Source organism: Macaca nemestrina, chromosome X, assembly GCF_043159975.1.
Source record: "Macaca nemestrina isolate mMacNem1 chromosome X, mMacNem.hap1, whole genome shotgun sequence".
NCBI lineage: Eukaryota > Metazoa > Chordata > Mammalia > Primates > Cercopithecidae > Macaca > Macaca nemestrina.
In genome coordinates, this window is record NC_092145.1 from 107,955,309 (window position 1) to 107,982,074 (window position 26,766).

Sequence of the window (26,766 nt, forward strand, 5' to 3'; positions counted from 1 at the left end):
TCGTAGTGGCTCATGCCTGTAATCTCAGCACTTTGGGAGGCCGATGTCGCTTGAACCCAACAGCTGGAGGTGGCAGTGAGTCAAGACCATGCCACAGCAATCCAGACTGGCTGACAGATGACGCTCTGCCACATTAAAAAGAAAAAGGAAGAAAGAAAGAAAAGAAAAAGAAAAAATCTCTGTCAGTTAGTGTGGTAATGAATGTCGTGCAAAGATGATACACCTTTGTTTCCCTGTTTTATGATATTTTATTGTTTTCTGAGTCAGGGTCTCACTCTTTCGTCCAGGCTGGAGTGCTGTGGCACAATCAAGGCCCAGTGTGAGCCCAACCTCTCAGGCTCAACAGAACCTCCTGTCTCAGCCTCCGCAGTGGCTGAGCATATGGGTGCACCCCACCACCAAGGCTAATTTCTCTTTGTTTGTTTTGTTTGAGACAGGACTTCTCAGTGTTGTCCAGGCTGGTCTTCAACTCCTGGGATCAAGGGATTTGCCCAACTCAGCCTCCCAAAATTTTGGGATTACAGTCGTGAGCTCCTGGCCCAATGTCTTATTTTGAATACAATCTAAGAATAACTCACATTACACGTAAATTTCCCGCACTTTACCATTGTGTATTATGAACAGCAAGTGTCAACTATCTATGAAATCTGAAGTCAGCTGCACGAATGCCACTTTAATCATAAGTGAAACGTAATTTTCCGAAGAATTAGATCAATGTTTTGGTGGGCCTCTGACAAATTCTACAGTTGTGACACCCATCCCTTGTTGAGGTAACTTGGAAATTGTTTGGGTAGTTAATCAACGTTGTGGTATGCTTAGGATCAAGAACCTTATATGTAACTTTACAAAAATGAATCCCATTTAGAATAATATACCAAAAGTAACAGAAAAAATCATTGTCTTGCAGTGAGACTACAGAAAGTAGGCCCAAATTCAGTCAATGTTTAGCTTGAAAATGCTACCTGTTGGAGATACGTTTTCTGTTTCAGGATAATCTTAACCTACTTTGACTTTTGTAATTATGAATGTATTTAAACAACTGTTAAAACCCCCTTGAAATCACACTAATATAGCTCCCTGTATACCAGTGTCCGGAATTTTCCAACTTTTGTCCAATATACAGTCAAAAGCACCAATCAAAGGAAACAGTGGCTATCATTCATTGAGCTCTTTTCTGGAGTTAATGCCCTGCTTCACTGAACTGTTTTGTCCTGAGCCAATACTGAAGTACCTTACAGCACAGACACAATTGAGTGCTATACATGTTAGGCAAACTGCTCACTTTTTATTATTACAACATGGATTGTAGGAAGAACACAAACCTTTGAACAAAATATGAATTCCTTCTCCATGAGTCAAGTGTTCTTTGCAAGCCTCAATCTCTGAGCCTCAGTTTTCTTATTTATACAATGGGGCTAACATCCCTTTGCAAAGGGGCCTTTTCCATGGTCTTATAAGTTCGGGTTACTTCACACTCTACACACATTTAACGGGTGCTTACAATACTGTGGAGACCATGGCTGAGAAGATCATACACCAACATTCTAAGAAGATCAAATTAAACTAGTGAAATAATGTACATTTTTATACAACAAATTAAATGGTTTCAAGTGACTTAGTAAGGACTGTATTTTCAAGCACACAAATCCATCTCGAAGAATAAAATAAGATTCCTTATATCCAGGGACAGCATGAAGCTGCAAACTATACTCTCCCCTTTCCTGCCAACATTGGGCAAATGTTTGGTATCTTTTCCTATTGTTCTCCTTCCTCCTGTTACTGCTCATGGCATAGACCATGACGCACACATAGACCTTTTCCCGCCCCATAGACATGCTTTCTTTCCCTTCCCAGCACCTTGGATCTCAGCTCTATCCTGATCTTCTTCTGTCTCCTGAACAGGTGTAGGATCCCGACTTTCAGCTGCTGGTTCTTCTTCTTGGGGCTCTCCATTACTGGGCTCCTGGGACTGGCTCTGTGTGTATGTGTTTCAGTGGGTGTGTGCAGATAAAAAGTTTTGCTATTAATACAGGTCAATAATATAAATATGCAGAATACATAGATACTTCTTATCATAAGTACGTCTAGAGGCATTTCTCCAACACTACCCCGTATACCTATTCTTCATAACATTATTCTTTCCTCAGAGAGGTTACTCAAAGATAGATATCCTCAAGGACTTTGGAAGCCATTTTAGTCTATGTTGGGATGAATGAGTGTAATCTGTTCTGAATAAGCATGAGGAGGAAGTTGTGGACAAAATCTGGGCACACACGATCATCCATCCACACAAAACCCAAATATCATCCTCTGGACTAATCTTTCCTTCATGGGATGCCATGATCATTTTTTGTCAACATGGGAGACAATTATGAATGGGAGGCCATAAACAACGGACTCCCATTCTGATAGTCCAACAACACTATCAGAAAAATAACTTTCTGCTAAGAGAAAACATCGAATGTTAAGACATTCATAAGCAGAGGCACAATGAACTCAGGAGGTTATGAACTTCTTCTTGGTATAGGCCTATATGTTTATCTTCCTCATCAACACGTATTTCACTCTCCAAGCAGAATACTGTGATTGGCAAAATGCACTTCACAGGACAACTAGATTCCACCACTTTCATGGTCAAATGTTAACTTGGTCTTTTTTTTTTTTTTAATTTAGAAATACTCTGAAAATCCCAGGGCAAGTATGAGTGTGTGCAACTTTTGAAACGAATGCTTGCAAAGTCGCTTAAGTAGGTCTAGCTGGCGGAGCAATGTCTTAAGGCTCCCGGCAGAAAACACAGGGTCTTTCCCATGGGGCTGGTTTCCCAAATGGACACTCCATCAGGGAGACAAGTAGGAAATTACAGCTAGAGAATTAAAATTGAAGTGATGGCGAATTTTGTCACATAATGATTTGCTAGGCCCCTCGTCCCCACCCCGACCCAAATCACTTTTTTAGGAACTCAGAGCCCCACCCATTGGAATCTCCACAGTGGAGTTGAGAATTTGCTACAAAGTAGTGGTCACTCCTCAAAGGACACCTGTGCCAGGCAGTCTACAGACCTCGGGGCTGCAGTCACTAGCCCGCAGCGTTCCCGGTCTCCAGGACCCTTCCATACCGCTCATGCCATCCCTCCCCTGGTCCCGTCTGGGGAGTCTGGAATCTTCTGTCGGGGTTACAGGTTCATCTGGGACTCGGATACCTCCACCAGCAGCACCCCAGCATCGCCCCAGCTTCACCTGAGCCCCTCCACTCCTCAGCCTGCCTTCCTCCCTAGTTATGGCCATGACAAGACAATGGGTGCAGCGTCGCATGAAAGGGACGACAACTTCGAGGCCCTTCTCACCCTGAGTCACCAAACATGCGACCCTCCGGAAGCCCGCTGGTTCCTCCTCACTCTCGCTCACACTTCACTCCCAGTTGGATCGGCCTGTGAACCTACCCGCTGTGTCTCAGTAGGAGAGAAAGAATCCAGACCTCACGGACCCCAGCTGCTGGCTCACAGCTCCGCGGAGTTCCCCAGACTGGCTAACGGGCCGATGGGAAGACGCCCAGTGAACATGCGCATGGAGGCGGGCACTAAAGGAGCATGCGCAGTGAGGTCCCCTCGTGCCTTAAGGGTTGTGGTGCCCCTCCTTATCCCGCCTGGTCCTGTCCTGTGCTCCCCTTTAGGTCCCCATTAATGACTTTGGAATCACTCCTCTCTGTGTGTGAGTTGCCCCCCACCCAGGATTCAAATACCTCAAATAATGTCAGCTTTCTAAACTCACCCCATGGCCGGGCACAGTGGCTCACCCCTGTAATCCCAGCACTTTGGGGGGCCAAGGCGGGTGGATCATGAGGCCAAGAGATCGAGACCATCCTGGTCAACATGGTGAAACCCCGTCTCTACTGAAAATACAAAAATTAGCTGGGTGTGGTTACGTGGGCCTGTACTCCCCGCTACTCAGAAGGCTGAGGCAGGAGAATCGCTTGAACCCGGGAGGCGGAGGTTGCAGTGAACCAAGATTGCGCCACTGCCCTCCAGCCTGGTGACAGAGCAAGACTCCGTGAAAACAAACAAACAAACAGACAGACAAAACAAACAAACAAAAAACTCACTCCATGTTCACCGGACCCTCCTCTGCTGTCCTCTATGGCCCTCCTTCTTCCCAGGCCCGGGACCCCACAACAGCATGGCCATCGCTGAGGTTTAGTAGAAAGATGACGACCTCAGAGGCCATGGACCAAGTGGCACAACGCACAGGAAGCCCGCCCGCTCCCCCTCACACTCACTCACACTTCAACTTCTGAGAGGACTGATCTGCAGACCTACTGGCTAAATTGAAGTCAGCACGAATAAAGGAAGTCACCACCTCTCCTTTCACAGCTGTGCAGGGACAGAAGGCAGAGAACAAGGCGCACGGGCAGCAAGGAACTTTCACAGGAAGGGACGTGCACATTGAGCCAGGGACTTTGCAGGACAGGGTAGGGTTTTCCGCTGTCCCCCAACCCACATCCCCAGCGCGTTTGTAGTAGAAAAAAGGGACTTGAGAGCTTTCGTTTCTCTTTGTCCAATCTCATGCATTCAGAAAACGTTGGGAACAGATAGTCCCTTACTGGAGGATGTGTCTCAGAAAGACCTTTTCTGGAAGAAATGAATTATTTTCATATCTTTATTTATAAATCCTTTTTTATTTTTATTTTAAAAGACAGTGTGTGGTTCTGTTGCTCAGGCTGGAGGGCAGTGGCATGACCACACCTCACTGAAGCCTCCCTCTTCTGGGCTCAAACAATCCTCCCGATGTAGCCTCCCCAGTCCCTGCTACTACAGGTGCAGACACCACACCTGGGTAATTGGTTTAATTATTTTTTAGATAGGGGTCTCACTGTGTTGCCCATGCTGGTCTCAATTTCCTGGGCTCAAACGATCCTCCCACCTTGGCCAGTTTTATAAATGCTTCCAATAAATGTAATAGAACAAATTCTTCTGAAGACTAAATACATTCACACCTGTTTACTTTTTTCTTTTTCGGTTGTGATACTTCACATTTAAATCTCTGGACTGGTAACTGATTCCCCTGAATATATTGTAGGTCATTCAGACAGTGTATGTTTCAGAAATAGCCATAGATTCTGATTGTAGGCTCTCGGCTCAGTTCTGACCAGAAAACAAGTCCTGCCAGTCTCCTACCTCAAATATATGTTCGTATATTGACCTGATCCCTGGGACAAGCTTCCCAGACTGAAACCATGGTATCACAAAGCTGGATGCTTTCTTGAGGGGATAGAGTTACATCCATATTTTCAATCCTTGTGTAAATAAATTAATTAATGGATGAAATGATGTATGCCATAATGCGAAGCAGAATAACAGGTATTTGATTAAATACGTCACCAAATTTTGCTTTTATAGATCTGATCGTAATTATTTCAGTCTTTGTGGGTCATGTAGTTTCTGTGGCATATTGTTCTGTTTTTTAGAAATAATACTTTTAAATGGAAAAAAAATCCTTATCTCAATGGCTATGCAAAACAAGTCATGGGCTGTATTTAGATCTCAAACCATAGTCAGCTAGCCCCTGGATTATGTTTTACTTCATATATTTAAATGCTGTATTTTTGTACCAGTACTCAAAATATTAACAAAGGAGAATTCCACCACCAGGTAAGATTTAGAAAGCCTCAAGAGAAAGTCACTTTAGCCCTGAAAATGAGAAAAAGCCTCATAATCTATAGCATTATCTTTTGTTTTGCTTTGTTTTTAGATCATGAGAGACCGGAGGTAATAAGGCAGCCATGGGAACCGATACAAAAGAGTGACTAGTCCCTCTGAGGAGGGATGACACACAAAAACTACGCCACCTCTGGCAGAGCATGTGTGGAAGAAGTGACAGCCATAACAGGGGGCAAGAAGAAAACCACTGAAAATGTAACAAATTCATTAAGTTCAAACACAGGCATTTGAGAGAGCTGCAATCCTGGGAAGTCTCACACAACAGTGGAATTCACGTTCACAGACAGAAAGAGATCCTGTCTCAGAAAACAGAGTCAGAGTCTATAAGACTGGATAAAAAGCAAGAACAAAAATAAGAGATGCTGGTGAGTTTGTGTAGAAAAGGCAACGCTTACACCTGTTAGTTGGAGTATAAATTAGTTCAACCATTGTGGAAAGGAGTGTGGCAATTCCTCGCGGACTTAAGAACAGAAATACCATTTGGCCCTGCAGTCCCATTGCTGGGACTGTACCCAAAGGTACAGTCCCTCCCTCCCTCCCTCCCTCCCTCCGTTCCTTTCTCCCTCGCTCCCTCGTCTCTCACTCTTTCTCTTTTTCTTTTTCTCTTTTCCTTCCTTCCTTTTTTTTTTTTTTTTTTTTTAATGGAGTTTCACTCTTTATTTTCCAGACTGGAGTACAATGGCCCGATCTCAGATCACTGGAAATCTCCGCCTCCTGGGTTCAAGTGATTCTCCTGCCTCGACCTCCCCAGTAGTTGAGATTTATATGCATACACCACCACACCTGGCTAATTTTTGTATTTTCAGTAGAGATGGGGTTTCACCATGTTGGCCAGGCTGGTCTCATACTCCTGATGTCAGGTGATCCACCCACATAACACGCAGCAAAGGTTTTCAGCCCACACTGCAGACATTCAGTTGCTTTTGTCACACCTCGGTTATTTAGAAATTAACTTCAGAATGTATACCGTGGGTGACACCAGCTACACTGCTATTAAATTAACATATTTAAATCAAATATTTATTTTCTGAATTCAAATGTATTTTAAAAGCTGACATTCTTACTTAAAATTCAAAAGCAGGTTATCACACACTAGAAATGTAGCTGTAAGGAAAAATGAAATGAAAACGTTTGAAATCTAAAGGAAAAAAATCTAAGTAGGAAACCAAATTTATCTGCATGTAAAGCCTGCTTGATGTTATTTCCTTTATTTTTCATAGCAGGTAGTTTTCGTGTACATATTGTAATTTCTACTTTAGAAACGGAAAAACAGTCCCAAAGGGTGTAAGTATCTTGCCCACCATATCAAGGGCACTGTGTGAGAGGCAGGATGGAAACCCATGGCTGCTTATGCCATAGCCTCTAAAGAGACAGTGTAGGTAGGACCCAAGTCATCTTGCTTCAGCAAGTTGCCCTGGTTGCTTGACCCTTTCTTCTACCTAGGCCCTAATTCTCTCATCTAGCTCCATAGCCCAGGGACTTCTCACATGTTCTGTGGCAAGCGGGATACCCTAGGAAAGGAAGCAGATGAGGAGACACAGCATGAGGTTTGGGGGAAGGGGCAGGGAGCTTCTGTGCCCACTAGGGGCGTGCTGCCCTCCATATATTCAGCTAGCCAGAAGCTCTCTGAATCCCGTCCTTTTGGTTTTGATGGAGGGTTTCATTATGTAGGTGTAGATTAAACTGTTGTCCTGCCATTGGGGATGAATCTAACTTTCTGCCCCTCTCCCTTCCTGAAGGTCGAGCAGGGGGCTGAAAGTCCCAACACTCTTATTCCCCAGCCTAGAGCTACCTAGGTGCTGCCAGCAACTCACTGGCATACAAAAAGACACCACTTTGTGGAGATTCTAAAAATTGTAGGAGTTGTGTGCCAGGAAGCAGGGTCTAGGACCAAATATGTATTTCATAATATCACCCCTGTGCACACCAGCTCAATCAGAATACAAAATTTCAAAATGACATATTTTTTTTAAATAGACTCTCTATCTCAAAAAAATAATAATAATAACCTCTTCCTGGACCTCCTGGGCTCAAGGTATCCTCCATCCTTTGGCACTAGAGTAGCTGGGAAGGCAGCTACATAGAGACGTGCATACATTATGCATTCACTCTTTTATTTTTGTAGAGAGTCTTGTTCTGTTGCCCCATGTGGTCTCAAACTGCTGAGCTCAAGCAATCCTCCTGCCTCAGCATCCCAAAGTGCTGGGATTACAGGCGTGGGAAACCACACCCAGCCACGATTTTCAATATTATCAAATACCTGGGAAGGAAGTGAACAAAAGATGAGCAGGCCTTCTTTGGTGAAAGCTGCAAAACTTTATTGAGATAGTTTAAGTCAAATATCTAATATAAAACCAGTTTGTGTTGTTTCAGCTTTTCTTCATTTAAACTTGTGGTTGCCCTTCACCTGTAACAGAAACATAACAGGTGGGAACATTACTAGCAGAACTGTGTTTAGATGACATTAAGGATATGGAAAAGACACCAGAGTTTTAGTTTTCTACAATGGACAAAAACAGAAGCCTAAGAGTCACCCTTTTGCTTACATTCAGGTAGACCTCTGTAGAGACTTTGACAATAGTCATCCAAGCAGATGCATTAAAGATATTTTTCAAACACACCTTGCTTTCTAGTGCTACAAGGAAAGCAAGACAGTCCGAGGTCCAAACACATTAAATGAAGTGAACCCACTAAAGAGAGGTTTAAAGTAGAAAGCAAACATTGTGCATAGTTTTACTCAAAATATCAGCGCCACACAAAAATCCTAAGAAACAAAAAAGGAATTTATGAAAAATGTATAATTTTTGGCAAACACTCTTTTACTATTCTGACTTGAATCTGCGGTCTGGATGCCAAATGGGCTCCTGGAAACGGTCTGAGTAGTACCTTGAAAGAAAACGGTTAATGTCACCTTAGGAACTGCGTAAGTGAAGTGAATAGAAAGGCCAGCATTGCATTTGTTTTTACTCTATTGTGCAGAAGGGCAAACACATTTATTTGGGCTCGTTCACCCTTCTGTGGTTTGTAAGGTACAGTAACCTTTTATACCCAGTTTTCTCCTACCGTGATGTCAACATGAATCATGCCTCTTTTTACACTTGAAAGTATTCCCATTTGTACAATTAAGTATGTGGTCGCATTACTCTTAAGCTATTACTATCAGTTTTGTCATCAACATGTGATAGCGTTATGAACCGTGTCACACATGAAAAAATGGAGGGATACAGAAATGGAAAACAAGAGTAGGACAGCTGAAAAAGCCAAAATTTATTTCTAAAACTAAATGTTTTTTTGAGGGACAACTGGAATATTTCACAGTTTCTTCCACAGGCTTTGGGATGCTTAGATAAATAGGTATTCGAGAAATAAATAATGTATGCCTTCCTAGCTTATCAACCATTTCATCCATGCTCTGAAAATATTAGTGTTCAAGATTGTAGTCACTTTCAATAATGCCCTATATTAAATCACTCTGTCTTGTTCATATTCCATGTCGTGCTTTTTCCATTTTCTTCAAGATTGTGTAAACAACCGAATACTCTATTTATAGCTAAATTTCAAAACAACAATCTTTTAAATTTATGACATTTCAACTGCTTTTCCTTTTACTAATGATTCGTACCTGTCTTTTGTGCACTACCTCTTTGTTTTTCCTTTAAGTTTATTCTGTGGCTCTTTCATCGTTATTTCATAGTATTCTTTTCCTTTATCATGGAATGCGCTGTTTATTTTAATAAGATGTGCATTTAAAGCTATGATCTCCCTAAGAATACAACTGAGGCTTGTTCGTTGGGCTCCTGGAAAAAGTCTGAGAACTATCTTTTAATGTAAATAGTGTAATGGAATGGTTCAGCAGAGTAGAGTAAAAATATGTAGGTAATTTCTCCCTTAAACATAGGGTGCTTCCTTTAGCTTCAAGAGGTATTGTAATTAACAGTCACCAATTTGGAAACTACGTGTAAAACACAATTACGTCAACTACTCAGGATTCAGCACCCTGCTGTTGTTGAACTTCAAACCCTATCGGCTAATGTCTCAAGGCAGAAACCTGTAATATGTAACCTATGCTATGGTTAGAGGTGACTCTACTATATGAGTCTTCAACCTAATTACACGGAGTAGCTCGTGAAGACTGACAGGAGGGCAGGGGCCATGCTTAGCAGAAGCATCTTACACCCACCTTGAGCATCACTGACCTACATGCATTCTCCCTACTTCACTGGCCACAGAAACCTGATGATCTCTTGCCATTTTATCATTCAGTCATTCAAGGCTTCACTGAGGGAAGACTTTAAAACACAGTTATTCTTTAAGAGCCAGAGAATTCAGAATTTGACAAAATCCAAGAACACTCATACAGGACTCCATACAGGAAAACAAACATCAAGCAGAGTGCCCACTCATTTTCTTAGGAACCATGAATCTCAACTCAGACATTATAATTGGACGGAAGCTGACTGTTATGAAAAACAAATCATGAAAATCAGAATATCTTGGTCTTCTATCCAACAGGACCAGAGCATGTGGAAATCAGCAATGAAATGGATTTTAATCTATCTGATGTGCATCCATTCTTTTCAATGAGAGCAAGGATGCGTGTGGAATTTATACGATTCATCCAGAGTCTCACAAATTATGGTAGAGCTGGTACTAGAATCTGCTTCAGGGCTCAGCATACTTCACACAAACTCTTATTACAAATGCATTATGTATTTGCTAAAAGCAGAAATTAGAAAAGAATCTGAAAATGTTAGCTGTGGGTTACACACCACCCTAAGAAAATGCTGCCATGTTTGATGATTCAATATGGCTTTCACCCAATTTGTTTCTGTATCTCATAGTGTTTAAGTCTTGCAATCTGGCATTTGGGTCTGAACGGCGTTTCAAAGAAAGTTTGAATTTGCACTGTGTTTTGAAGACAGCAGTAATGTTATCCCTCTAATATCACAAGTATAATATTCTATAAATGAGTAAGCACATAACTTTGCATCTTGTTGGATAACATACCTGCTTCTGGCATTTTACAGTGTTCTCCTTTGGGTATAATCTTCACCTTGATGCCAGCACCCAAATCCAGATTTAACCCCGGTCTTTGACTCACGCAGCTCTTGCAGATCACCTTCCATGTCACGCACTTCAAAATACAAAGGATATCGATTTAAGCATTCTGACATGAAATATAAATAAGGAAATGATGATATTCTTTTCCTTAGCGTTATGAAATAAAGCCTGAGCCGGGCGTAGTGGCTCATGCCTGTAATCTCAGCACTTTGGGAGGCCGATGTCGCTTGAACCCAACAGCTGGAGGTGGCAGTGAGTCAAGACCATGCCACAGCAATCCAGACTGGCTGACAGATGACGCTCTGCCACATTAAAAAGAAAAAGGAAGAAAGAAAGAAAAGAAAAAGAAAAAATCTCTGTCAGTTAGTGTGGTAATGAATGTCGTGCAAAGATGATACACCTTTGTTTCCCTGTTTTATGATATTTTATTGTTTTCTGAGTCAGGGTCTCACTCTTTCGTCCAGGCTGGAGTGCTGTGGCACAATCAAGGCCCAGTGTGAGCCCAACCTCTCAGGCTCAACAGAACCTCCTGTCTCAGCCTCCGCAGTGGCTGAGCATATGGGTGCACCCCACCACCAAGGCTAATTTCTCTTTGTTTGTTTTGTTTGAGACAGGACTTCTCAGTGTTGTCCAGGCTGGTCTTCAACTCCTGGGATCAAGGGATTTGCCCAACTCAGCCTCCCAAAATTTTGGGATTACAGTCGTGAGCTCCTGGCCCAATGTCTTATTTTGAATACAATCTAAGAATAACTCACATTACACGTAAATTTCCCGCACTTTACCATTGTGTATTATGAACAGCAAGTGTCAACTATCTATGAAATCTGAAGTCAGCTGCACGAATGCCACTTTAATCATAAGTGAAACGTAATTTTCCGAAGAATTAGATCAATGTTTTGGTGGGCCTCTGACAAATTCTACAGTTGTGACACCCATCCCTTGTTGAGGTAACTTGGAAATTGTTTGGGTAGTTAATCAACGTTGTGGTATGCTTAGGATCAAGAACCTTATATGTAACTTTACAAAAATGAATCCCATTTAGAATAATATACCAAAAGTAACAGAAAAAATCATTGTCTTGCAGTGAGACTACAGAAAGTAGGCCCAAATTCAGTCAATGTTTAGCTTGAAAATGCTACCTGTTGGAGATACGTTTTCTGTTTCAGGATAATCTTAACCTACTTTGACTTTTGTAATTATGAATGTATTTAAACAACTGTTAAAACCCCCTTGAAATCACACTAATATAGCTCCCTGTATACCAGTGTCCGGAATTTTCCAACTTTTGTCCAATATACAGTCAAAAGCACCAATCAAAGGAAACAGTGGCTATCATTCATTGAGCTCTTTTCTGGAGTTAATGCCCTGCTTCACTGAACTGTTTTGTCCTGAGCCAATACTGAAGTACCTTACAGCACAGACACAATTGAGTGCTATACATGTTAGGCAAACTGCTCACTTTTTATTATTACAACATGGATTGTAGGAAGAACACAAACCTTTGAACAAAATATGAATTCCTTCTCCATGAGTCAAGTGTTCTTTGCAAGCCTCAATCTCTGAGCCTCAGTTTTCTTATTTATACAATGGGGCTAACATCCCTTTGCAAAGGGGCCTTTTCCATGGTCTTATAAGTTCGGGTTACTTCACACTCTACACACATTTAACGGGTGCTTACAATACTGTGGAGACCATGGCTGAGAAGATCATACACCAACATTCTAAGAAGATCAAATTAAACTAGTGAAATAATGTACATTTTTATACAACAAATTAAATGGTTTCAAGTGACTTAGTAAGGACTGTATTTTCAAGCACACAAATCCATCTCGAAGAATAAAATAAGATTCCTTATATCCAGGGACAGCATGAAGCTGCAAACTATACTCTCCCCTTTCCTGCCAACATTGGGCAAATGTTTGGTATCTTTTCCTATTGTTCTCCTTCCTCCTGTTACTGCTCATGGCATAGACCATGACGCACACATAGACCTTTTCCCGCCCCATAGACATGCTTTCTTTCCCTTCCCAGCACCTTGGATCTCAGCTCTATCCTGATCTTCTTCTGTCTCCTGAACAGGTGTAGGATCCCGACTTTCAGCTGCTGGTTCTTCTTCTTGGGGCTCTCCATTACTGGGCTCCTGGGACTGGCTCTGTGTGTATGTGTTTCAGTGGGTGTGTGCAGATAAAAAGTTTTGCTATTAATACAGGTCAATAATATAAATATGCAGAATACATAGATACTTCTTATCATAAGTACGTCTAGAGGCATTTCTCCAACACTACCCCGTATACCTATTCTTCATAACATTATTCTTTCCTCAGAGAGGTTACTCAAAGATAGATATCCTCAAGGACTTTGGAAGCCATTTTAGTCTATGTTGGGATGAATGAGTGTAATCTGTTCTGAATAAGCATGAGGAGGAAGTTGTGGACAAAATCTGGGCACACACGATCATCCATCCACACAAAACCCAAATATCATCCTCTGGACTAATCTTTCCTTCATGGGATGCCATGATCATTTTTTGTCAACATGGGAGACAATTATGAATGGGAGGCCATAAACAACGGACTCCCATTCTGATAGTCCAACAACACTATCAGAAAAATAACTTTCTGCTAAGAGAAAACATCGAATGTTAAGACATTCATAAGCAGAGGCACAATGAACTCAGGAGGTTATGAACTTCTTCTTGGTATAGGCCTATATGTTTATCTTCCTCATCAACACGTATTTCACTCTCCAAGCAGAATACTGTGATTGGCAAAATGCACTTCACAGGACAACTAGATTCCACCACTTTCATGGTCAAATGTTAACTTGGTCTTTTTTTTTTTTTTAATTTAGAAATACTCTGAAAATCCCAGGGCAAGTATGAGTGTGTGCAACTTTTGAAACGAATGCTTGCAAAGTCGCTTAAGTAGGTCTAGCTGGCGGAGCAATGTCTTAAGGCTCCCGGCAGAAAACACAGGGTCTTTCCCATGGGGCTGGTTTCCCAAATGGACACTCCATCAGGGAGACAAGTAGGAAATTACAGCTAGAGAATTAAAATTGAAGTGATGGCGAATTTTGTCACATAATGATTTGCTAGGCCCCTCGTCCCCACCCCGACCCAAATCACTTTTTTAGGAACTCAGAGCCCCACCCATTGGAATCTCCACAGTGGAGTTGAGAATTTGCTACAAAGTAGTGGTCACTCCTCAAAGGACACCTGTGCCAGGCAGTCTACAGACCTCGGGGCTGCAGTCACTAGCCCGCAGCGTTCCCGGTCTCCAGGACCCTTCCATACCGCTCATGCCATCCCTCCCCTGGTCCCGTCTGGGGAGTCTGGAATCTTCTGTCGGGGTTACAGGTTCATCTGGGACTCGGATACCTCCACCAGCAGCACCCCAGCATCGCCCCAGCTTCACCTGAGCCCCTCCACTCCTCAGCCTGCCTTCCTCCCTAGTTATGGCCATGACAAGACAATGGGTGCAGCGTCGCATGAAAGGGACGACAACTTCGAGGCCCTTCTCACCCTGAGTCACCAAACATGCGACCCTCCGGAAGCCCGCTGGTTCCTCCTCACTCTCGCTCACACTTCACTCCCAGTTGGATCGGCCTGTGAACCTACCCGCTGTGTCTCAGTAGGAGAGAAAGAATCCAGACCTCACGGACCCCAGCTGCTGGCTCACAGCTCCGCGGAGTTCCCCAGACTGGCTAACGGGCCGATGGGAAGACGCCCAGTGAACATGCGCATGGAGGCGGGCACTAAAGGAGCATGCGCAGTGAGGTCCCCTCGTGCCTTAAGGGTTGTGGTGCCCCTCCTTATCCCGCCTGGTCCTGTCCTGTGCTCCCCTTTAGGTCCCCATTAATGACTTTGGAATCACTCCTCTCTGTGTGTGAGTTGCCCCCCACCCAGGATTCAAATACCTCAAATAATGTCAGCTTTCTAAACTCACCCCATGGCCGGGCACAGTGGCTCACCCCTGTAATCCCAGCACTTTGGGGGGCCAAGGCGGGTGGATCATGAGGCCAAGAGATCGAGACCATCCTGGTCAACATGGTGAAACCCCGTCTCTACTGAAAATACAAAAATTAGCTGGGTGTGGTTACGTGGGCCTGTACTCCCCGCTACTCAGAAGGCTGAGGCAGGAGAATCGCTTGAACCCGGGAGGCGGAGGTTGCAGTGAACCAAGATTGCGCCACTGCCCTCCAGCCTGGTGACAGAGCAAGACTCCGTGAAAACAAACAAACAAACAGACAGACAAAACAAACAAACAAAAAACTCACTCCATGTTCACCGGACCCTCCTCTGCTGTCCTCTATGGCCCTCCTTCTTCCCAGGCCCGGGACCCCACAACAGCATGGCCATCGCTGAGGTTTAGTAGAAAGATGACGACCTCAGAGGCCATGGACCAAGTGGCACAACGCACAGGAAGCCCGCCCGCTCCCCCTCACACTCACTCACACTTCAACTTCTGAGAGGACTGATCTGCAGACCTACTGGCTAAATTGAAGTCAGCACGAATAAAGGAAGTCACCACCTCTCCTTTCACAGCTGTGCAGGGACAGAAGGCAGAGAACAAGGCGCACGGGCAGCAAGGAACTTTCACAGGAAGGGACGTGCACATTGAGCCAGGGACTTTGCAGGACAGGGTAGGGTTTTCCGCTGTCCCCCAACCCACATCCCCAGCGCGTTTGTAGTAGAAAAAAGGGACTTGAGAGCTTTCGTTTCTCTTTGTCCAATCTCATGCATTCAGAAAACGTTGGGAACAGATAGTCCCTTACTGGAGGATGTGTCTCAGAAAGACCTTTTCTGGAAGAAATGAATTATTTTCATATCTTTATTTATAAATCCTTTTTTATTTTTATTTTAAAAGACAGTGTGTGGTTCTGTTGCTCAGGCTGGAGGGCAGTGGCATGACCACACCTCACTGAAGCCTCCCTCTTCTGGGCTCAAACAATCCTCCCGATGTAGCCTCCCCAGTCCCTGCTACTACAGGTGCAGACACCACACCTGGGTAATTGGTTTAATTATTTTTTAGATAGGGGTCTCACTGTGTTGCCCATGCTGGTCTCAATTTCCTGGGCTCAAACGATCCTCCCACCTTGGCCAGTTTTATAAATGCTTCCAATAAATGTAATAGAACAAATTCTTCTGAAGACTAAATACATTCACACCTGTTTACTTTTTTCTTTTTCGGTTGTGATACTTCACATTTAAATCTCTGGACTGGTAACTGATTCCCCTGAATATATTGTAGGTCATTCAGACAGTGTATGTTTCAGAAATAGCCATAGATTCTGATTGTAGGCTCTCGGCTCAGTTCTGACCAGAAAACAAGTCCTGCCAGTCTCCTACCTCAAATATATGTTCGTATATTGACCTGATCCCTGGGACAAGCTTCCCAGACTGAAACCATGGTATCACAAAGCTGGATGCTTTCTTGAGGGGATAGAGTTACATCCATATTTTCAATCCTTGTGTAAATAAATTAATTAATGGATGAAATGATGTATGCCATAATGCGAAGCAGAATAACAGGTATTTGATTAAATACGTCACCAAATTTTGCTTTTATAGATCTGATCGTAATTATTTCAGTCTTTGTGGGTCATGTAGTTTCTGTGGCATATTGTTCTGTTTTTTAGAAATAATACTTTTAAATGGAAAAAAAATCCTTATCTCAATGGCTATGCAAAACAAGTCATGGGCTGTATTTAGATCTCAAACCATAGTCAGCTAGCCCCTGGATTATGTTTTACTTCATATATTTAAATGCTGTATTTTTGTACCAGTACTCAAAATATTAACAAAGGAGAATTCCACCACCAGGTAAGATTTAGAAAGCCTCAAGAGAAAGTCACTTTAGCCCTGAAAATGAGAAAAAGCCTCATAATCTATAGCATTATCTTTTGTTTTGCTTTGTTTTTAGATCATGAGAGACCGGAGGTAATAAGGCAGCCATGGGAACCGATACAAAAGAGTGACTAGTCCCTCTGAGGAGGGATGACACACAAAAACTACGCCACCTCTGGCAGAGCATGTGTGGAAGAAGTGACAGCCATAACAGGGGGCAAGAAGAAAACCACTGAAAATGTAACAAATTCATTAAGTTCAAACACAGGCATTTGAGAGAGCTGCAATCCTGGGAAGTCTCACACAACAGTGGAATTCACGTTCACAGACAGAAAGAGATCCTGTCTCAGAAAACAGAGTCAGAGTCTATAAGACTGGATAAAAAGCAAGAACAAAAATAAGAGATGCTGGTGAGTTTGTGTAGAAAAGGCAACGCTTACACCTGTTAGTTGGAGTATAAATTAGTTCAACCATTGTGGAAAGGAGTGTGGCAATTCCTCGCGGACTTAAGAACAGAAATACCATTTGGCCCTGCAGTCCCATTGCTGGGACTGTACCCAAAGGTACAGTCCCTCCCTCCCTCCCTCCCTCCCTCCGTTCCTTTCTCCCTCGCTCCCTCGTCTCTCACTCTTTCTCTTTTTCTTTTTCTCTTTTCCTTCCTTCCTTTTTTTTTTTTTTTTTTTTTTTAATGGAGTTTCACTCTTTATTTTCCAGACTGGAGTACAATGGCCCGATCTCAGATCACTGGAAATCTCCGCCTCCTGGGTTCAAGTGATTCTCCTGCCTCGACCTCCCCAGTAGTTGAGATTTATATGCATACACCACCACACCTGGCTAATTTTTGTATTTTCAGTAGAGATGGGGTTTCACCATGTTGGCCAGGCTGGTCTCATACTCCTGATGTCAGGTGATCCACCCACATAACACGCAGCAAAGGTTTTCAGCCCACACTGCAGACATTCAGTTGCTTTTGTCACACCTCGGTTATTTAGAAATTAACTTCAGAATGTATACCGTGGGTGACACCAGCTACACTGCTATTAAATTAACATATTTAAATCAAATATTTATTTTCTGAATTCAAATGTATTTTAAAAGCTGACATTCTTACTTAAAATTCAAAAGCAGGTTATCACACACTAGAAATGTAGCTGTAAGGAAAAATGAAATGAAAACGTTTGAAATCTAAAGGAAAAAAAGAAATCTAAGTAGGAAACCAAATTTATCTGCATGTAAAGCCTGCTTGATGTTATTTCCTTTATTTTTCATAGCAGGTAGTTTTCGTGTACATATTGTAATTTCTACTTTAGAAATGGAAAAACAGTCCCAAAGAGTGTAAGTATCTTGCCCACCATATCAAGGGCACTGTGTGAGAGGCAGGATGGAAACCCATGGCTGCTTATGCCATAGCCTCTAAAGAGACAGTGTAGGTAGGACCCAAGTCATCTTGCTTCAGCAAGTTGCCCTGGTTGCTTGACCCTTTCTTCTACCTAGGCCCTAATTCTCTCATCTAGCTCCATAGCCCAGGGACTTCTCACATGTTCTGTGGCAAGCGGGATACCCTAGGAAAGGAAGCAGATGAGGAGACACAGCATGAGGTTTGGGGGAAGGGGCAGGGAGCTTCTGTGCCCACTAGGGGCGTGCTGCCCTCCATATATTCAGCTAGCCAGAAGCTCTCTGAATCCCGTCCTTTTGGTTTTGATGGAGGGTTTCATTATGTAGGTGTAGATTAAACTGTTGTCCTGCCATTGGGGATGAATCTAACTTTCTGCCCCTCTCCCTTCCTGAAGGTCGAGCAGGGGGCTGAAAGTCCCAACACTCTTATTCCCCAGCCTAGAGCTACCTAGGTGCTGCCAGCAACTCACTGGCATACAAAAAGACACCACTTTGTGGAGATTCTAAAAATTGTAGGAGTTGTGTGCCAGGAAGCAGGGTCTAGGACCAAATATGTATTTCATAATATCACCCCTGTGCACACCAGCTCAATCAGAATACAAAATTTCAAAATGACATATTTTTTTTTAAATAGACTCTCTATCTCAAAAAAATAATAATAATAACCTCTTCCTGGACCTCCTGGGCTCAAGGTATCCTCCATCCTTTGGCACTAGAGTAGCTGGGAAGAGAGCTACATAGAGACGTGCATACATTATGCATTCACTCTTTTATTTTTGTAGAGAGTCTTGTTCTGTTGCCCCATGTGGTCTCAAACTGCTGAGCTCAAGCAATCCTCCTGCCTCGGCATCCCAAAGTGCTGGGATTACAGGCGTGGGAAACCGCACCCAGCCACGATTTTCAATATTATCAAATACCTGGGAAGGAAGTGAACAAAAGATGAGCAGGCCTTCTTTGGTGAAAGCTGCAAAACTTTATTGAGATAGTTTAAGTCAAATATCTAATATAAAACCGGTTTGTGTTGTTTCAGCTTTTCTTCATTTAAACTTGTGGTTGCCCTTCACCTGTAACAGAAACATAACAGGTGGGAACATTACTAGCAGAACTGTGTTTAGATGACATTAAGGATATGGAAAAGACACCAGAGTTTTAGTTTTCTACAATGGACAAAAACAGAAGCCTAAGAGTCACCCTTTTGCTTACATTCAGGTAGACCTCTGTAGAGACTTTGACAATAGTCATCCAAGCAGATGCATTAAAGATATTTTTCAAACACACCTTGCTTTCTAGTGCTACAAGGAAAGCAAGACAGTCCGAGGTCCAAACACATTAAATGAAGTGAACCCACTAAAGAGAGGTTTAAAGTAGAAAGCAAACATTGTGCATAGTTTTACTCAAAATATCAGCGCCACACAAAAATCCTAAGAAACAAAAAAGGAATTTATGAAAAATGTATAATTTTTGGCAAACACTCTTTTACTATTCTGACTTGAATCTGCGGTCTGGATGCCAAATGGGCTCCTGGAAACGGTCTGAGTAGTACCTTGAAAGAAAACGGTTAATGTCACCTTAGGAACTGCGTAAGTGAAGTGAATAGAAAGGCCAGCATTGCATTTGTTTTTACTCTATTGTGCAGAAGGGCAAACACATTTATTTGGGCTCGTTCACCCTTCTGTGGTTTGTAAGGTACAGTAACCTTTTATACCCAGTTTTCTCCTACCGTGATGTCAACGTGAATCATGCCTCTTTTTACACTTGAAAGTATTCCCATTTGTACAATTAAGTATGTGGTCGCATTACTCTTAAGCTATTACTATCAGTTTTGTCATCAACATGTGATAGCGTTATGAACCGTGTCACACATGAAAAAATGGAGGGATACGGAAATGGAAAACAAGAGTAGGACAGCTGAAAAAGCCAAAATTTATTTCTAAAACTAAATGTTTTTTTGAGGGACAACTGGAATATTTCACAGTTTCTTCCACAGGCTTTGGGATGCTTAGATAAATAGGTATTCGAGAAATAAATAATGTATGCCTTCCTAGCTTATCAACCATTTCATCCATGCTCTGAAAATATTAGTGTTCAAGATTGTAGTCACTTTCAATAATGCCCTATATTAAATCACTCTGTCTTGTTCATATTCCATGTCGTGCTTTTTCCATTTTCTTCAAGATTGTGTAAACAACCGAATACTCTATTTATAGCTAAATTTCAAAACAACAATCTTTTAAATTTATGACATTTCAACTGCTTTTCCTTTTACTAATGATTCGTACCTGTCTTTTGTGCACTACCTCTTTGTTTTTCCTTTAAGTTTATTCTGTGGCTCTTTCATCGTTATTTCATAGTATTCTTTTCCTTTATCATGGAATGCGCTGTTTATTTTAATAAGATGTGCATTTAAAGCTATGATCTCCCTAAGAATACAACTGAGGCTTGTTCGTTGGGCTCCTGGAAAAAGTCTGAGAACTATCTTTTAATGTAAATAGTGTAATGGAATGGTTCAGCAGAGTAGAGTAAAAATATGTAGGTAATTTCTCCCTTAAACATAGGGTGCTTCCTTTAGCTTCAAGAGGTATTGTAATTAACAGTCACCAATTTGGAAAACATGTGCAAAACAGACTTATGTCAACTACTCAGGAATTAGCACCCTGCTGTTGTTGAACTTCAAACCCTATCACATAATGTCTCAAGGCAGAAACCTGTAATATGTAACCTATGCTATGGTTAGAGGTGACTCTACTATATGAGTCTTCAATCTAATTACACGAAGTAGCTCGTGAAGACTGACAGGAGGGCAGGGGGCATGCTTAGCAGAAGCATCTTACACCCACCTTGAGCATCACTGACCTACATGCATTCTCCCTACTTCACTGGCCACAGAAACCTGATGATCTCTTGCCATTTTATCATTCAGTCATTCAAGGCTTCACTGAGGGAAGACTTTAAAACACAGTTATTCTTTAAGAGCCAGAGAATTCAGAATTTGACAAAATCCAAGAACACTCATACAGGACTCCATACAGGAAAACAAACATCAAGCAGAGTGCCCACTCATTTTCTTAGGAACCATGAATCTCAACTCAGACATTATAATTGGACGGAAGCTGACTGTTGTGAAAAACAAATCATGAAAATCAGAATATCTTGGTCTTCTATCCAACAGGACCAGAGCATGTGGAAATCAGCAATGAAATGGATTTTAATCTATCTGATGTGCATCCATTCTTTTCAATGAGAGCAAGGATGCGTGTGGAATTTATACGATTCATCCAGAGTCTCACAAATTATGGTAGAGCTGGTACTAGAATCTGCTTCAGGGCTCAGCATACTTCACACAAACTCTTATTACAAATGCATTATGTATTTGCTAAAAGCAGAAATTAGAAAAGAATCTGAAAATGTTAGCTGTGGGTTACACACCACCCTAAGAAAATGCTGCCATGTTTGATGATTCAATATGGCTTTCACCCAATTTGTTTCTGTATCTCATAGTGTTTAAGTCTTGCAATCTGGCATTTGGGTCTGAACGGCGTTTCAAAGAAAGTTTGAATTTGCACTGTGTTTTGAAGACAGCAGTAATGTTATCCCTCTAATATCACAAGTATAATATTCTATAAATGAGTAAGCACATAACTTTGCATCTTGTTGGATAACATACCTGCTTCTGGCATTTTACAGTGTTCTCCTTTGGGTATAATCTTCACCTTGATGCCAGCACCCAAATCCAGATTTAACCCCGGTCTTTGACTCACGCAGCTCTTGCAGATCACCTTCCATGTCACGCACTTCGAAATACAAAGGATATCGATTTAAGCATTCTGACATGAAATATAAATAAGGAAATGATGATATTCTTTTCCTTAGTGTTATGAAATAAAGCCTGAGCCGGGCGTAGTGGCTCATGCCTGTAATCTCAGCACTTTGGGAGGCCGATGTCGCTTGAACCCAACAGCTGGAGGTGGCAGTGAGTCAAGACCATGCCACAGCAATCCAGACTGGCTGACAGATGACGCTCTGCCACATTAAAAAGAAAAAGGAAGAAAGAAAGAAAAGAAAAAGAAAAAATCTCTGTCAGTTAGTGTGGTAATGAATGTCGTGCAAAGATGATACACCTTTGTTTCCCTGTTTTATGATATTTTATTGTTTTCTGAGTCAGGGTCTCACTCTTTCGTCCAGGCTGGAGTGCTGTGGCACAATCAAGGCCCAGTGTGAGCCCAACCTCTCAGGCTCAACAGAACCTCCTGTCTCAGCCTCCGCAGTGGCTGAGCATATGGGTGCACCCCACCACCAAGGCTAATTTCTCTTTGTTTGTTTTGTTTGAGACAGGACTTCTCAGTGTTGTCCAGGCTGGTCTTCAACTCCTGGGATCAAGGGATTTGCCCAACTCAGCCTCCCAAAATTTTGGGATTACAGTCGTGAGCTCCTGGCCCAATGTCTTATTTTGAATACAATCTAAGAATAACTCACATTACACGTAAATTTCCCGCACTTTACCATTGTGTATTATGAACAGCAAGTGTCAACTATCTATGAAATCTGAAGTCAGCTGCACGAATGCCACTTTAATCATAAGTGAAACGTAATTTTCCGAAGAATTAGATCAATGTTTTGGTGGGCCTCTGACAAATTCTACAGTTGTGACACCCATCCCTTGTTGAGGTAACTTGGAAATTGTTTGGGTAGTTAATCAACGTTGTGGTATGCTTAGGATCAAGAACCTTATATGTAACTTTACAAAAATGAATCCCATTTAGAATAATATACCAAAAGTAACAGAAAAAATCATTGTCTTGCAGTGAGACTACAGAAAGTAGGCCCAAATTCAGTCAATGTTTAGCTTGAAAATGCTACCTGTTGGAGATACGTTTTCTGTTTCAGGATAATCTTAACCTACTTTGACTTTTGTAATTATGAATGTATTTAAACAACTGTTAAAACCCCCTTGAAATCACACTAATATAGCTCCCTGTATACCAGTGTCCGGAATTTTCCAACTTTTGTCCAATATACAGTCAAAAGCACCAATCAAAGGAAACAGTGGCTATCATTCATTGAGCTCTTTTCTGGAGTTAATGTCCTGCTTCACTGAACTGTTTTGTCCTGAGCCAATACTGAAGTACCTTACAGCACAGACACAATTGAGTGCTATACATGTTAGGCAAACTGCTCACTTTTTATTATTACAACATGGATTGTAGGAAGAACACAAACCTTTGAACAAAATATGAATTCCTTCTCCATGAGTCAAGTGTTCTTTGCAAGCCTCAATCTCTGAGCCTCAGTTTTCTTATTTATACAATGGGGCTAACATCCCTTTGCAAAGGGGCCTTTTCCATGGTCTTATAAGTTCGGGTTACTTCACACTCTACACACATTTAACGGGTGCTTACAATACTGTGGAGACCATGGCTGAGAAGATCATACACCAACATTCTAAGAAGATCAAATTAAACTAGTGAAATAATGTACATTTTTATACAACAAATTAAATGGTTTCAAGTGACTTAGTAAGGACTGTATTTTCAAGCACACAAATCCATCTCGAAGAATAAAATAAGATTCCTTATATCCAGGGACAGCATGAAGCTGCAAACTATACTCTCCCCTTTCCTGCCAACATTGGGCAAATGTTTGGTATCTTTTCCTATTGTTCTCCTTCCTCCTGTTACTGCTCATGGCATAGACCATGACGCACACATAGACCTTTTCCCGCCCCATAGACATGCTTTCTTTCCCTTCCCAGCACCTTGGATCTCAGCTCTATCCTGATCTTCTTCTGTCTCTTGAACAGGTGTAGGATCCCGACTTTCAGCTGCTGGTTCTTCTTCTTGGGGCTCTCCATTACTGGGCTCCTGGGACTGGCTCTGTGTGTATGTGTTTCAGTGGGTGTGTGCAGATAAAAAGTTTTGCTATTAATACAGGTCAATAATATAAATATGCAGAATACATAGATACTTCTTATCATAAGTACGTCTAGAGGCATTTCTCCAACACTACCCCGTATACCTATTCTTCATAACATTATTCTTTCCTCAGAGAGGTTACTCAAAGATAGATATCCTCAAGGACTTTGGAAGCCATTTTAGTCTATGTTGGGATGAATGAGTGTAATCTGTTCTGAATAAGCATGAGGAGGAAGTTGTGGACAAAATCTGGGCACACACGATCATCCATCCACACAAAACCCAAATATCATCCTCTGGACTAATCTTTCCTTCATGGGATGCCATGATCATTTTTTGTCAACATGGGAGACAATTATGAATGGGAGGCCATAAACAACGGACTCCCATTCTGATAGTCCAACAACACTATCAGAAAAATAACTTTCTGCTAAGAGAAAACATCGAATGTTAAGACATTCATAAGCAGAGGCACAATGAACTCAGGAGGTTATGAACTTCTTCTTGGTATAGGCCTATATGTTTATCTTCCTCATCAACACGTATTTCACTCTCCAAGCAGAATACTGTGATTGGCAAAATGCACTTCACAGGACAACTAGATTCCACCACTTTCATGGTCAAATGTTAACTTGGTCTTTTTTTTTTTTTTAATTTAGAAATACTCTGAAAATCCCAGGGCAAGTATGAGTGTGTGCAACTTTTGAAACGAATGCTTGCAAAGTCGCTTAAGTAGGTCTAGCTGGCGGAGCAATGTCTTAAGGCTCCCGGCAGAAAACACAGGGTCTTTCCCATGGGGCTGGTTTCCCAAATGGACACTCCATCAGGGAGACAAGTAGGAAATTACAGCTAGAGAATTAAAATTGAAGTGATGGCGAATTTTGTCACATAATGATTTGCTAGGCCCCTCGTCCCCACCCCGACCCAAATCACTTTTTTAGGAACTCAGAGCCCCACCCATTGGAATCTCCACAGTGGAGTTGAGAATTTGCTACAAAGTAGTGGTCACTCCTCAAAGGACACCTGTGCCAGGCAGTCTACAGACCTCGGGGCTGCAGTCACTAGCCCGCAGCGTTCCCGGTCTCCAGGACCCTTCCATACCGCTCATGCCATCCCTCCCCTGGTCCCGTCTGGGGAGTCTGGAATCTTCTGTCGGGGTTACAGGTTCATCTGGGACTCGGATACCTCCACCAGCAGCACCCCAGCATCGCCCCAGCTTCACCTGAGCCCCTCCACTCCTCAGCCTGCCTTCCTCCCTAGTTATGGCCATGACAAGACAATGGGTGCAGCGTCGCATGAAAGGGACGACAACTTCGAGGCCCTTCTCACCCTGAGTCACCAAACATGCGACCCTCCGGAAGCCCGCTGGTTCCTCCTCACTCTCGCTCACACTTCACTCCCAGTTGGATCGGCCTGTGAACCTACCCGCTGTGTCTCAGTAGGAGAGAAAGAATCCAGACCTCACGGACCCCAGCTGCTGGCTCACAGCTCCGCGGAGTTCCCCAGACTGGCTAACGGGCCGATGGGAAGACGCCCAGTGAACATGCGCATGGAGGCGGGCACTAAAGGAGCATGCGCAGTGAGGTCCCCTCGTGCCTTAAGGGTTGTGGTGCCCCTCCTTATCCCGCCTGGTCCTGTCCTGTGCTCCCCTTTAGGTCCCCATTAATGACTTTGGAATCACTCCTCTCTGTGTGTGAGTTGCCCCCCACCCAGGATTCAAATACCTCAAATAATGTCAGCTTTCTAAACTCACCCCATGGCCGGGCACAGTGGCTCACCCCTGTAATCCCAGCACTTTGGGGGGCCAAGGCGGGTGGATCATGAGGCCAAGAGATCGAGACCATCCTGGTCAACATGGTGAAACCCCGTCTCTACTGAAAATACAAAAATTAGCTGGGTGTGGTTACGTGGGCCTGTACTCCCCGCTACTCAGAAGGCTGAGGCAGGAGAATCGCTTGAACCCGGGAGGCGGAGGTTGCAGTGAACCAAGATTGCGCCACTGCCCTCCAGCCTGGTGACAGAGCAAGACTCCGTGAAAACAAACAAACAAACAGACAGACAAAACAAACAAACAAAAAACTCACTCCATGTTCACCGGACCCTCCTCTGCTGTCCTCTATGGCCCTCCTTCTTCCCAGGCCCGGGACCCCACAACAGCATGGCCATCGCTGAGGTTTAGTAGAAAGATGACGACCTCAGAGGCCATGGACCAAGTGGCACAACGCACAGGAAGCCCGCCCGCTCCCCCTCACACTCACTCACACTTCAACTTCTGAGAGGACTGATCTGCAGACCTACTGGCTAAATTGAAGTCAGCACGAATAAAGGAAGTCACCACCTCTCCTTTCACAGCTGTGCAGGGACAGAAGGCAGAGAACAAGGCGCACGGGCAGCAAGGAACTTTCACAGGAAGGGACGTGCACATTGAGCCAGGGACTTTGCAGGACAGGGTAGGGTTTTCCGCTGTCCCCCAACCCACATCCCCAGCGCGTTTGTAGTAGAAAAAAGGGACTTGAGAGCTTTCGTTTCTCTTTGTCCAATCTCATGCATTCAGAAAACGTTGGGAACAGATAGTCCCTTACTGGAGGATGTGTCTCAGAAAGACCTTTTCTGGAAGAAATGAATTATTTTCATATCTTTATTTATAAATCCTTTTTTATTTTTATTTTAAAAGACAGTGTGTGGTTCTGTTGCTCAGGCTGGAGGGCAGTGGCATGACCACACCTCACTGAAGCCTCCCTCTTCTGGGCTCAAACAATCCTCCCGATGTAGCCTCCCCAGTCCCTGCTACTACAGGTGCAGACACCACACCTGGGTAATTGGTTTAATTATTTTTTAGATAG

General features: G+C 42.9%; 3 protein-coding genes and 2 long non-coding RNA genes across 11 annotated transcripts in view; 2 read left to right on the forward strand and 3 right to left on the reverse strand.

Moving 5' to 3' along the window:
- LOC139360632 (X antigen family member 1-like) overlaps nt 1-3,584 on the reverse strand; it is an 8,664-nt gene extending 5,080 nt beyond the window's left edge. Inside the window, exons 1-2 of one of the 3 annotated variants that reach the window (XM_071088447.1) lie at nt 3,440-3,584; nt 1,858-1,975 (exon numbers count right to left, since the gene is read on the reverse strand). In XM_071088447.1, coding sequence (XP_070944548.1) covers nt 1,858-1,953 — 96 coding nt within the window. In that variant the 5' untranslated portion in view covers nt 1,954-1,975; nt 3,440-3,584. Of the gene's footprint in view, nt 1-1,857; nt 1,976-3,059; nt 3,272-3,439 lie in introns of those variants that run through there. The other 2 variants (XM_071088448.1, XM_071088449.1) reach the window with 2 other exon arrangements.
- On the forward strand, nt 3,462-6,561 carry LOC139360633 (uncharacterized). The gene is made up of 3 exons (XR_011618130.1): nt 3,462-3,593; nt 5,745-6,078; nt 6,381-6,561. It is a non-coding gene; the product is annotated as an uncharacterized lncRNA (long non-coding RNA).
- A 1,470-nt stretch (nt 6,562-8,031) lies between these two features.
- LOC139360716 (X antigen family member 1-like) lies at nt 8,032-14,531 on the reverse strand. Of its 3 annotated transcripts, none has more exons than XM_071088567.1 (4): nt 14,391-14,531; nt 12,809-12,926; nt 10,721-10,847; nt 8,032-8,120 (listed from the first exon to the last, which is right to left on the reverse strand). In XM_071088567.1, the coding sequence occupies exons 2-4, from the start codon at nt 12,902-12,904 to the stop codon at nt 8,098-8,100; spliced, it is 246 nt and encodes an 81-aa protein (XP_070944668.1). In that variant the 5' UTR covers nt 12,905-12,926; nt 14,391-14,531; the 3' UTR covers nt 8,032-8,097. The 3 variants fall into 3 exon arrangements, with proteins under 3 accessions (XP_070944668.1, XP_070944670.1, XP_070944669.1); XM_071088569.1 differs by lacking the exon at nt 14,391-14,531 and adding an exon at nt 14,067-14,212; XM_071088568.1 differs by lacking the exon at nt 14,391-14,531 and adding an exon at nt 14,011-14,170.
- Nucleotides 14,413-17,514, forward strand: LOC139360717 (uncharacterized). Its single transcript, XR_011618196.1, has 3 exons — nt 14,413-14,544; nt 16,696-17,029; nt 17,334-17,514. It is a non-coding gene; the product is annotated as an uncharacterized lncRNA (long non-coding RNA).
- A 1,450-nt stretch (nt 17,515-18,964) lies between these two features.
- LOC139355319 (X antigen family member 1) lies at nt 18,965-25,471 on the reverse strand. 3 transcript variants are annotated; one of them, XM_071088632.1, is made up of 4 exons: nt 25,349-25,471; nt 23,767-23,884; nt 21,679-21,805; nt 18,965-19,078 (listed from the first exon to the last, which is right to left on the reverse strand). In XM_071088632.1, exons 2-4 carry the CDS (start codon nt 23,860-23,862, stop codon nt 19,056-19,058), a joined length of 246 nt encoding a protein of 81 aa, XP_070944733.1. In that variant the 5' UTR covers nt 23,863-23,884; nt 25,349-25,471; the 3' UTR covers nt 18,965-19,055. The 3 variants fall into 3 exon arrangements, with proteins under 3 accessions (XP_070944733.1, XP_070944735.1, XP_070944734.1); XM_071088634.1 differs by lacking the exon at nt 25,349-25,471 and adding an exon at nt 25,025-25,228; XM_071088633.1 differs by lacking the exon at nt 25,349-25,471 and adding an exon at nt 24,969-25,218.
- Between the last annotated feature and the right edge of the window lie 1,295 nt (nt 25,472-26,766).

Coding starts and splice junctions, on each gene's coding strand:
- LOC139360716 (XM_071088567.1), bottom strand. CDS start 12,904: ATGGAGAGCCCCAAGAAGAAGAACCAGCAGCTGAAAGTCGGGATCCTA. Junction 10,848..12,808: donor GGATAGAGCTGAGATCCAAG/GTGCTGGGAAGG, acceptor TGTATTTTGAAG/TGCGTGACATGGAAGGTGAT. Junction 8,121..10,720: donor CTGTAAAATGCCAGAAGCAG/GTATGTTATCCA, acceptor TTTCTGTTACAG/GTGAAGGGCAACCACAAGTT.
- LOC139355319 (XM_071088632.1), bottom strand. CDS start 23,862: ATGGAGAGCCCCAAGAAGAAGAACCAGCAGCTGAAAGTCGGGATCCTA. Junction 21,806..23,766: donor GGATAGAGCTGAGATCCAAG/GTGCTGGGAAGG, acceptor TGTATTTCGAAG/TGCGTGACATGGAAGGTGAT. Junction 19,079..21,678: donor CTGTAAAATGCCAGAAGCAG/GTATGTTATCCA, acceptor TTTCTGTTACAG/GTGAAGGGCAACCACAAGTT.